Here is a 12,724-nt window from a genome sequence, read left to right on the forward strand (position 1 = left end):
AGAACTGGGGTACATAAGGGTGAATGTCAATGACAGTCCAAGTAACTTGAGTATTATCTGAAACTTATGTTCTACTTAGCTACCCCCACACCACCACCACTCTATATTCTCTGTCATGGTTTACCTTAGAACCATTTTCTCCATCTAATGATTTTTCCTCTCCTTTTAAAAAATTCGTATTTTGACTTATTACATATTTAAAATCATCTCTTAAGCAGATAGATTTCATACTTTGTGAAACTAATAATTCTTAGTTCTCTGTCATCATCAGTTAAAGCTTTGTTTTATCTTGTTTGTTTATATATTTTCCATTGTTTCCTCTAAAAGAAATTAAGGATAAAGTCAGATTTATTGCCTACCTAACCGTCCTAAATAGTTTTCTTCAAGTACATGGAGGGATTTTTGTTGGAGAAGGTGGTATTGTTGTTACCCTATCTATCAACGACTGAAAAACAAGAGATAGGCTTAATTAAAAATAGAAGGTATTTCAGCTAAACAGGAAGTAGAACATTTTGTTCTTCCTTCTTCCTAACATCTTAACTTCCCTCTATTTACTTAATGTAATTTTAATGAATAACTGTTAAGAGTCAACTACAATTAGAAAAGTGAGCAAGACAGAATAGAGCTTGTATTTTTTGAAGAAGACCATCAACCAAAAGTAAACAATAAATACACGATTTCACATTATAGCAAGTTCTGGGGACAAAATATAGCACGTGATAGTTATTGGAGGAAGGAGGAAGTGACTTTTGATGGAGTGTCCAGGAATCAAAGGCTGGAATGAGTTGCCAGAAAAGATTGTGGATGTCTAGTTATGGACATCTTCAAGAAAATATAAAGGTAGTTACATGAGCGAGTTTACATATGCACGTTCCTATAGTTGCCAGTCTACATAAGATTGTCTCCTACGTTTTCTTCTGGTTCTGTGATTTGTTATTCTGTGTACTCTTAGTGGCTGCAGTAGAGAAAAACAAGTAATATTATTTTTCAGTTTGGCTGTAGTTCATTGTTAGTGGAAAAGAAGTATAGCTGACTAAAAAGCATATTTGCATCAGTAGAAATAGATACCACAGTGTTTTATACCTCCTTTTCCAGACATATATGTACTTATTTCTACCTTACCAGAAATTCTTCTGTCCAATTTAAAAACTGAGTAATTTTTATGTTTTATTACACTGTTGTTATGGGACCATGCCATATATTTCTAAATTAAAATTGCCACACACATTTTCTATGAAACTGACCTCTTAATTAATCACTAGAGATGATTTGTTAGTGTGCATTTATTATAAACCAGAAATATCTATGTTCTGTGATTCACTGACCTTAGGAAAATGTGTAAGTTTTCTCCTTAGGTTCCCCCTTTATATAGTATATTACAACAAATGTATATATTTCAGTAGTGGGAGGGATAAATTTAAGAAGTGATTATAGGAAATATTTTCTTAGTCTCATAGGAGAGCCCTTCTTATACCCTCATGAACCCAAGGAAAGAATCAGTTTCATTATGAACTTAATGTTTTCCCTGTTATTTAATATTTACAAAATGAAAATGTAATATCAGTCAACACATGCTTTTGTTTATATGGATTTATTGTATTAAACATAAATATGCAAAAAACTATGACTCAAATTATGAAAATGAAAACCTTTTCTCATTAGATTTTTACATGCAAAGAAAACATGGGCTTTGGTACCAAATCAGTATTCTTCAAAATATATTTTTCTAAAATTCTGCTAGAAACTATAATTACTAAAGGTTGCTGACCAAAAGTAAAGAAAATGACCCCTAACAAAATATGGTATTGTTTTACATTCTTTTTCTTACCTTTTCTTTCAACACAATTTTCTTATTTGGTATCTAATATAAAAGCTATGTAAAAATGTGACCTAACCCTCTGCAGAAAGAATCTGTTGTGGTAGAAACTCCAATCTGTTTCCCACGCATAAACTATGTCAGTCGACAGACAAGACTTTGCTAAAGCTAACAAAGGATATTCTCAGTTCAATTCTAAAAGATGCGATAAAGTCATACACATAAATTCTTAGTACACCCTCGAACTTACCAGATGCTAGCTATAGAGAGTTGATAAATGCTTGCCTTGCCTGCTATATAACCTTGAAGAAGACAAAATGGAAGGAATTAACAGGCTCTCTAACTGTTAAAGTGACAAGATCTTTGGGAAAATGTAATCATCTTAGAGTTTTTGATAACCCAGGAAGGATGTGCTAACCATTGTCAGATAACTGGCATTCCCTAGGTTTTAGGCAAACATGTTGAGAGAAAAGATCCATATGGATAATTTAAGATTGGCCACAGATATCTACATTGCATTACTCTATTTCAAAGCAATTTCTTAGTTAGTACACAAGCCTGTTCCACAAAAAAGGTACATTTCTTGAAGGCAGGGACATCATGCTCTCCACCATTGTGTGTTCAGGGCCTAGTATAGTGCTTGTCTCACAGGCTATGCTTAATAAATTTCAGTTAAATGCATGAGTAGGCTATCAGACTCTGAAAGGACATTGTGAAATCACAAATGATCTTGGTGAAAAGACATAAAAATAAATCAATGTGAATATGAATGTGACTTTTCATGAACTTAGATTTAAAATGCCAAGCTATGTATATGTCTTCCCTGGTGGCTCAGATGGTAAAGATCCACCTACAGTGCAGGAGACCCAGGTTCAATCCCTGGGTCAGGAAGATCTTTTGGAGAAGAGAATGGCTACTTACTACAGTATTCTTCCCTGATGGCTATTTACTCCAGTATTCTTGCCTGGAGAATTTCATGGACAGAGGAGCCTGGCAGGCTATAGTCCATGGGATCGCAAAGAGTCAGACAGTCTACTAAGCAACCAACACTTTCACTTTCACGTGTGTATATTAATTTGCATGCACACACATGGAACAAAGGCATGAATATTAAAGACTAGAGCCAAATTTTAAGACTAACTTAGCCCCAGAAGACTAAATTCCATATTGGAAAACTTTCGAGTGTTAGGTTTATAACTTTTGAATAAATTTGAACAGTCTAAGTGCAGAATTTAGGATTATATTTCTGTTCTCTGGGAGGAAGTTTATATTTATTGGAAAAAGAACAAATAATATCAGAAAATGTCTCTTAAAAGATCAGTTTGGAAAAAAGTGAATAAGAACTGATAGGCCTATAACACAAGGCTGCCACCAAAGCTTAATAGTTGATGATAATAGCCAATTTTGTTTATATTTTACTCTAATAATAAGTAATATAGTAAATATCCATTGCACTCTTAGTGTATAACAGTCATTTCTGCATTATCATAAATGACATACTTAATAGTTGAAAAGGACACTTCCACAGACCATTCTACATAGAGATCTTTGGTGAGAACTAAGATATGGAAGACTTAGCTAAGTTGCTTAAGGTCACAGAATTAATGTCAGAGGATTTGAATATGACCGACAGATAAGCCATTACCTTATCCACTCCTCCTACCGCCATTCTTGAAAGAAACAGTGCTCAAAGACAAGAATTTAGCTCTGTTTTACTGTTTGTGGCCCATTTTCATGAGGATTTCCTCACTTAACTGTAGTTAAAAGTAAAATGAAGTCCAAGGGAGGAAAGAAGCAGTAAGAGAATACCTAAAGGATTAAAATGAATTCAAGATTACCAGCCAGGATAAACAACTTTCTATCTATGGAACAAAAAGAAGAGAAAGGGGAAAAAAGCCAAGTCCTTGACTTGAAGGGGGTATGGGATGAAATGACAGAAGGAATGCAGAGTTCTGGAAGGATCCTTCGGCTCAGCACACAAGAGCTTGCAGCTGCTCCTTGAGGCTAGTTCTGGGTAGGAGCCGGATTTGTACCCATGAAATCAGTGAGTGATTTTCATGATGATCCCGATGATAACTATGGCATCAGTCAGTTTTTTTCAGCCTCATCCTTAGTTAGTGATAAAAGAGGAAGATTCTTATTCTCTGTGCCAGTTCTTTTGCATGTTGCTGATTAGAAAGAAACCCATAACCACAGATAGATCTTTTTATTTTGCTGTACTTTTTACCTTAGAAAAGAAGTGTTGAGAGACATTTTGTTTAGGATCAGAAGAATTTGAGAGTTAGGTTTCCTGACTTTCAAATAAATTTGAACTTCCTGAGTACAAAGTTTAGAATCAAGTTCCTGTTTTCTGGGCAAAGTTTCATGTATTGGTGATAAAATGTGAATTTTCTGCTTCAAAGATAAAAGACTCAAATGATTTTTCAAGGCCTGAGAAGCCCAAGATAGTTATTCCAAAACTAAATTTTAATGAGTTAAGTGTAAATGAATTAGAAACATGCTTCTCAGATTTCTTATTAAAATATACATAAGGTTACAGGTTATGAAGAAAAATGCTTGGCAAAGTTCATCTCAGCAATTGCCAATCTTAAAACATTTAAGACATTTTGTCAGTTGTCCCAACAGCAGAGGGAAACTGCCGCTGCCTTCCATCCTTTGCTTTCGTTGCTAAGTTCTTTAAAGCTTAAAGTGCCTCTTCTAATTAACTTCTTTAACATATTGCTCATCTATCATCCCCAGGCACTTATAGAACAAAGTACAAAGTTGATATTGCCCCAGAATTTTAGAAGATAGTTAATTCAGCTATTTGATATCTAACTGGAGAACTGCAAACCCAAGCATACTCCTTTATATGTTCACAAGGATACCTTCAAGTTATGCAAACTTACATTGTTTCTGAGGACCCATTGAGTACATATGGTTATCTATGAATGCCAAAGGAGATTAACCAGAAGTAACCAGGAGCCTGCTGTACTTTTTGCCTGCTTTCTATGAATATGCTTTAAAGCCACTTCTTTTCAGGATTTATGTTTAATGACCGGGTCATGCTTAATTTTTTCAAAGAGAGGTAGAAAGTGGACAAACTTAAATATTTGATACAAAGAAATTCCTTGTTGTTCCTTGTCAGAAAAAACAGAAAATACTTGCATAGAGATAACTATTTTTGCTAACTTGAAGTTCAGAGTATTTTATAAAGGACACTACAACTGAAATTGTCATGAGTAATAATTGCCCTTTCATTTTATTTTCTGCCACCTCTTTTTTTATTGGAGGATAATTGCTTTACAGTATTGTGTTGGTTTCTGCCATACAACAACATGAATCAGCCATAGGTATACAAATGTCCCTTCCCTCCTGAACCCGGCTTCCATCTCCCGCTCCATCCCACCCCACCCCTCTAGGTGGTCCCAGAGCACTGGGTTGAGCTCCGTTTGTCACAGAGCAAATTCCCATTTGCTGTCTATTTTACATATGGTACTGTATATGTTTCCAAACTATTCTCTAAATTTGTCCCACGTTCTCCTTCCCCCACTGTGTCCACACAAGTCTATCCTATATGTCTGCCTCTCCATTACATGCAGATTCTTTACCTCCTAAACCCTAGGTAAGCCCATAAAACCCATATTAGGTACTTAAGTGCCATGTCTTTATAACACGAACACTGAACAATTGTACTCATTTGAATCCAAATTATTTTCATATTTCTCTAATTAACCCTACCAAGCAAATAAGTAAATATGGTGGCACTGATGACTTGGTCTTCATTATTAAATGATTGTGATGATCCCATAAGATCTGATTCTTTTTATTCCTGCTCTAAAGTTTCTGCCTGCTTCCTAGATAACTTATACAAGAACATTTAGGTAGGCTTTTAGAAGCTTTAATAGTGTGCCATCTTATATGATCTCTGCACCTGTGCTGTGAAAATGGTTGATCAGATATCTATGATCCACATCTTAGGAATAAGAAGGTAAGTGACTGTGTGACGTTGGGAAAGTTCCTTAAGTTGTCTGAGCATCAGGGTCTTCATTTTAGTACTTGTGACACCACATAGGGTTGTGTGGGGAATAAACTGAGAAAATGCATATAAATATTTTAGCAGAGTCCCAATACATATTAACTGTTCAGTAAATATCAAATGTTACATGTACTATTGCCTAAGATCCCTTAGCTATTAACTGGTGAAGTCAGCATCAAAGTCAGGATCTTCTAATTTCTGGTCTGGTGCTCTAGGTTCCCCATTGCCCACAAGAGCATTTTTAAACATATAATAAAAACCTCCATGTTCTTGCTCCTGTTTATTTTGCCAGCCCTGTGTTCTCCAACCCCTTACCCACTGGCATTGCAGCCAAGCCAAGCTGCTGGCAGGCACTCTCTTCTGCTCTGCCAGAGTACGTACTGTCTTTAGATAATCTCTTTCTATCCTGTGAACTCCCACCCGTCCTTCAGGATCCAGATCAAGTGATGAGTGAACCTTACAGACCCACAAGCAGGACATTCTGCCTCTGTTCCCAAGATTTTCTTCATCTCTGTTAAATAGCTGTCTTGTCATTTAACAGTTTGTTTCTCTCCTACACAAAATTGTATGCTCCTTGAAGTCAGGAATTTTGTTTTACTCAACACTGACCCCTATATCTGTCCATTGGTTAGTATTTGTTGGACTGATTCTAAATTCAATTTCCTCCCCTTCATCATGCTGCCACATGTGCTCAGGGTGGCTTTGGTAGACCACAGTTACAGAAAAAGGGCTCTAAATAATATTTAATTAAACATTTAACCTGGCAGATCTGGTTCCCCTGGTAAAATATTGGTTCCCATTCCTAGAGAATGTTCCATTTGTTCACCTGATGATAGACAAGTAGACTGGATAAACTATAAGAGTTTCCACATTGTTTGAATTCCCACCAAGACTGTCATTTTTCCACCTTCATTTCCTGCAAGTCTTTCCCTTGGCCACTGTGTACCAACTACACTGATGATCTTTTAGTCCCTGAACACCAGATTCTCTTTCAGCTTCATGGCATTGGTATGTGCTATGCTTTGCTTAGTAGAGTCTTTCCCCATCTTCACATCGCAGTCTTCTCATCTGTCAAGTTTCATTAAATATCAACTTCTTCCATGAACATGAAAAGGCAAATAGGGCTCCTATTATTCTCCTTCATAGCACCCTGATTCTAACTCCCCCCTCCTCTTCTCTGTTTCCTCCTCCCCTCATCCTCTTCTTCTTCCTTTTTCCATCATCATTTCCTAATGATTTGTAGGTATTTTATTTATTTGCTGCTTTTTTTTTTTTTTTTTTTGCCTGTTTGTCACATTAGGAGTAAGCTCCGTAAGAGTTCTCTGTCTTGTTGAGTGTTGTATGACAACACTTCATGAGGATTACAAATTGAATGAATAAAGAAAGAAAAAATGAATGCAATAAACTCGGATGTTATATATACAGGTATCTATCAAATATAGCTTTTTTAAAAAATAAACTAGACTAATTCAGACTATAGAGGCTTTAAAAGAAGAAACAATCTGTCAATAAGTCTGTAGGCCCTTGCTAGTCATCTGCTAAGCAAACTCTGTTAGGTGTGGCACTGAGAATATGGAATATAAGCCATGCCTTTTCATGTGTTGTTGCTGTTGTTTAATTGCTAAGTCATGTCTGACTCTTTTGCAACCCCATGGACTGTAGCCTGCCAGACTCCTCTGTCCAGGGGATTTCCTAGGCAAGAATACTGGAGTAGGTTGCCATTTCCTTCTCCAGAGGATCTTCCCTAACCAGGCATCAAACCCGCATCTCCTGCATTGCAGGCCGATTCTTTACCACTGAGCAACCAGGGGTAATGAAGAAAAGACTATGTGATTTGATCTTCAGACCCTCTCAGATTCAGGCTACTGTTGCTCTTGTTAACTCTGACCTATCCATACTGGTCTCCTTTCAGTGTCTCCAAAATGCCTTTCTTCTTACCCGGAACATTTCCCCACTTTACTTGTTAGGAAAGATACGTAAGATCAGTTTATCCTGTTCCCTCCTGTGCCCCTACTTTTTCTTGTCTCTTCCGAAGTTCATTGTAGTTTCCCAATGAATATATTCTTCAGCCTGTGCCCTTCATTGCCAGGCTGTGTTCCAACAGACGTCTGCCTTCCCACACTCTTCCAGAACTCTTAAGACTTTCTATAAACCAAACAAATCCACACACTTCTGCCCTGAGTATCTTAATGTAACTTGGAGGATCCTTCTATGATTTGTAGTAGTCCTCAACAATAGAGTAACTGTGCTTGCTTTAGAGACCATGGTGGATATTTGAAAGACTATGAAAGGCTCGTTAACATGATGGAAGAGTGCCTCAAGAAGGTCATAGAAAAGGAGGAGAAAGTTAAAATACTGAAGCAATCAAGTTGAGTTTCATTTTGTCCTTTAAGAGTCTTATGGGTAAATAAATTCCCTAATATTAGAACGCCTTTTTTTTAAATATAAATAGCATATTTTTACTAGTTGTACTTACCAAAAAATTTTAAAGGAATTAATCTTAAGAAGAAAAAGGTGGAATTTTACAGTTTCCTCCTTGCTTGCCAAATAAGAACTTTCTTGTCCCCCGTGTTTTGACTACATTAACATCTATGTTGTTTGCATACAGTTGCTAAAACATTAAATACAGTGTCTTTCCAAATTCATTGACATACCTTACTTTTTCCTAGTATGAGTTAGTGATTAATATAGCTTGTTAGGCCTCTAGTATGACTTTATAAACACAACCCAGCTGTATTCACCCTCCAAAATTGAAAAATGAGAACTAGTTTTTCTCCATTTAACTTTTTCTAAAGTTTCTGCAAGATGATGCTCATGTTACAGTTAAACATCGGCTGTATAGCTTTCTCTTTCTTTAGCTATTAGTCCCTTAGGTATAACTCTGTAATCACAGGGAGGTCAACTGTATCCAAATACAAATATGCCAGAATGTCTCTGGCATAAATCTCTCCCTAAAGATTTTAGTAGTATTACTTCAGGAGAGAGGGGGAAAAGTACTATGTTCTATCTAAAAGCTAAGAACTTAATTCATTTAAAAAATAAAATACTGAGTTATCCTTGCAGAGAGCTTTGTGAGCACAGGATCTATATGTTACTCATCATTTTTCTTTCTACTAAGTTTAGAAAGAACTTTGACAATCACAGGAAAACATGCTGCTATATAGGAACTATGTGGTTACTCTCAATGAATGCTTCCCATATTGCTATAAACTGCAGAGAAGGTATAGCCATCCAAATTCATAGTCATTTTCTGGTATCCAGTTAATTTCAGAAGCAGCTAAGGGCCAGTAGGCAAAACTATGGACTACATGGAGGACATTTCTTTCTGTTTAGATGTTAGCTGTTCAAACTTCCGAACTTCACTGCTAATAATTAATTGTTCTATTTCCAATAACAGGCTTCAGGTGGAATGCCTCTGAAGGGTTTCGTTTTACTTACCCTTTGTACAAATCCAATCCTGACTAGATCGTATCTTGAAACCCAAATGCTTCCCATCATTACATTGGGAAATGAGGCCCAATGGAGTGACACGGAAAGCTGATTTTCATGAGAGCGTTCCTCTTTCTGATTGTACACCGTATTTTGGATACTATTTAAAACAATTTCATTACCAGGAAGATATTTTTTGAATACCTCTGATTTGCAAATGATCATAAGTATGAATGTTTCCCCTCAGTAAGTGGCATGAATTTCCAAATGTTCAATTTACTTATGTAATTGTTTCTTCTCCTTCTCTTTCATTATTAACTAATTTTTCAGGCTGGTGGTTTGATGCCTGTGGCCCATCCAATCTAAATGGAATGTTTTATACAGCGGGACAGAACCATGGAAAACTGAATGGAATAAAATGGCATTATTTCAAAGGGCCCAGTTACTCCTTACGTTCCACGACTATGATGATTCGACCTTTGGACTTTTGAAGGCATAATGTCAGTCAAGAGCAATTTTAAAAGCCACCAAAATATCTGGAGAAGCCACCAGATGAGAAACTGCTTGAAAACTTCTGAAGCAAACAATATGGTCTCCCTTCTAGCAACAAGTAGCAGTTATGTGAAGTCACCAAGGTCCTTGACTATGAATTTAGAACCTTTTGAGTTCACAAAGTCTCTACTTGGGATGATTGTGTTCATATGGCTTGACTATAGACTGCCATTCACTGTCATGCTTTTAAAAGGGAAGAAACTGTTAAGCTCACTGTGCTTCAAACTACTACTGGATCTTATTTTGAAACTATGGTAGCCAGATGATAAATATGGTTTATTTCATGTAAAACCAAAAAAAGAAAAAGAAAAAAGAGAGAGAGAGAAGAAGAAGAAGAAAATGAACAACAACAAAAAGCGTATACATGAAGTATAAAAACTGGCTTGCCATAATCCTTTGGAAAAGATATATTACACCAGTGAAATGGTGTTATTTCTATGCAAACCTAATAAGTTTGTACTGTTGCACAATTTTAATGAAAGTTCAGGAAGAACAGCCTTGCCCTCTGAGTTAGTGAAATGGATTTCAGAAGTCTAATTCCTAAATCATACTTGCTAGTTGATTTCAGTTAACCCATCTTCAAATGTAAATTCCATTTTGGTAAACTATAAAGAATTGTAGTGCATGAAGAATAGCAGTGTGAAGTAGAAACACACTCTGTTATTCTTTGATTGTTTGATACAGTTTTCAGAAAAAATGGACATAATCAACTATTGGACATATGAGATGAAAATTTATCCTTCCCCCATGCTACAGTTTTTGTTCATTTTAAAAACTGACTGATATATAAATATATTTATAGCCTGAGTAAAGTTTAAAGAATGTGAAATATATCATCAAGCCCTTAAAATAATATACATGCATTTAATATTTCCTTTGATATTATACATGAAAGCAGTATTTTAGAGTGTAATAAGTTGAAATAAAACCAAGTAAACTGGAACAGGTCATTTTACAGTATCTTCTTGCATGTGTCCACTTAAGTGTAACTTTATTATTTTTAAAATAATTATCTTCAATTCTTCACCCTGTTATTTCATGCTAATTTAATTTTTACTAATTAACTGAAACTTGCTTTCCAGATTCACTCTGTTCCAGTTTCTATAAAAGATACACTTTGAAGTCTATGAAAAATGAAAGAAGAATTATAAATATCATTGTACATAGCATGTTTATATCTACGGTAAACCTAATAGCTGTTTAATCTGGAATATGCAACATTGCCCTCAATTGATGCAAATAAGCACATTTAAAAAAAAACTACTATACCACTTTATGAAATATACTATTTCTTCATAATTTTCTACCTTGGGCTCTGTTTTCATAGGCAATTTCTGATTTTAAGACATTACCATTACAGGAAAAATATTGGCAAACTTTGTATTATATGTTAAAGAAAACACATGAACAAAAGAGAAACTTAATCATAGTCACTTGACTAAGAAAATTCTAATTACTAGTTACTATAAATCACAATGAAAATATTTCTATGGCTTAACTGATTTTAAGTCAGTTTTGGACACAGATATTTGTGGCAATTTGAAGTTACTGCAATATTTTGTCAAGAAGTGCTTTCTGCCTCTAAGTGCTCAAGATTACAAGTGTGAACAGTTTTTATCAAAACATAAGGTATACTCTGATATAAGAAAATTGAAATCCACTTTGAGTTTCCTTTCTTAAAAAAAGAAAAAGTTTTTATCGGGCACTGAGACCAGTTTTAGGCGTAGTGACTTGATCCCTTGTGCCTTTGTGGGTTTCCTCCATTTTAGAGAATAAAGCTACTCACATTTTTCAGAAATTACTTTTTCAAAGTTTACCATCAAATGTTTATACTTTAACGTGTGTATTCAAACCTGTTCTGCCTTAAAATTGTTTGCAGGTATTCCACAGTTTTTCTATTCTTGTCGACTCTTTCATAACACTGGTTAGCTGCTTCCTCTGAAAACCTCCTTGATGTTTTCATTTAAGTGAATGAAAGTGAGTGTTTTGTTTTTTGTGTTCCTAAAGATTTTTTACTTACCATTCTTTTGAAAAGTAATACTATTTTCCAACTTATAATACAAAAAATAAAAGGAAATAATGGGGAAAAGCATGATATTTACTGTTTTGTTATCCGGGTTTAAAAAATGAAATATTTCCAATTATTTATAATAAAGCAGTATAAAATGTTTTATGACTCCATTATGTGCACTGTTGCCATTTAACATGTATATCCTTTGCATTTAATTATTCAGGATAAGACAATTAGGTAATAGGATTTTGTCTTTCAATTTTTATATGAATTAAACTCATGTAGTTTCTATGCCAATTTCTGCACATCAATGGCAGCTTTATTTGATTTAAATAAAATTGAAAGTAACACATTTGTGCAACTCCTCATTTTAAATATTTTACAAGTTTTAAAATTAGAGATATATGGAAGTATGGGTTCTATGAAAAAAATTACCAAATGAATGAAAGTCTCAATCTTTGAAAATCTCTCAGTCTTGGATATTATAACAAAGCTTAGCTCCATTAGAATGTTAGACCAAAGCAATGGGTCTGAGTCCCACATCTCTACTGTGATTGTTATGTCCTGTCAATAACTTTTTTTTTAATTTCTTGTGTTCTTTTTTATTGACTAGATTCTTTAAATTCTATAGTGTTCTATTTTGCAAAAGTTTTACACACATGATTTAATACAATCCCATAACAACCTTTTTTTTAACCCTACTTCTATATTGCCCCTGCCTCTTTTCCTCTCCACAGTGGTAACCAGTAGTTTTTTCTCTATGAGTCTGCTTCTTTTTTATTTTATTCACTAGTTTGCTGTATTTTTTAGATTCTACATGTAAGTGATAGCATACAGTATTTGTCTTTATCTGACTTACTCTACTTAGCATATTGCCCTATGTCTATCCATGTTGTTG

The 12,724-nt window shown here is 35.0% G+C and overlaps 1 protein-coding gene across 2 annotated transcripts in view; it reads left to right on the forward strand.

The window, feature by feature from the left end:
- Positions 1–12,176, forward strand: part of ANGPT1 (angiopoietin 1) — a 299,442-nt gene extending 287,266 nt beyond the window's left edge. For both annotated transcript variants that reach the window (XM_043880018.1, XM_043880019.1), the window contains exon 9: positions 9,594–12,176. In XM_043880018.1, the coding sequence (XP_043735953.1) occupies positions 9,594–9,754 (161 nt within the window). In that variant the 3' untranslated portion in view covers positions 9,755–12,176. The remainder of the gene's footprint in view (positions 1–9,593) is intronic.
- The last annotated feature ends 548 nt before the right edge of the window (positions 12,177–12,724 follow it).

The sequence above is a fragment of the Cervus elaphus genome, chromosome 21 (genome assembly GCF_910594005.1).
Source record: "Cervus elaphus chromosome 21, mCerEla1.1, whole genome shotgun sequence".
NCBI lineage: Eukaryota > Metazoa > Chordata > Mammalia > Artiodactyla > Cervidae > Cervus > Cervus elaphus.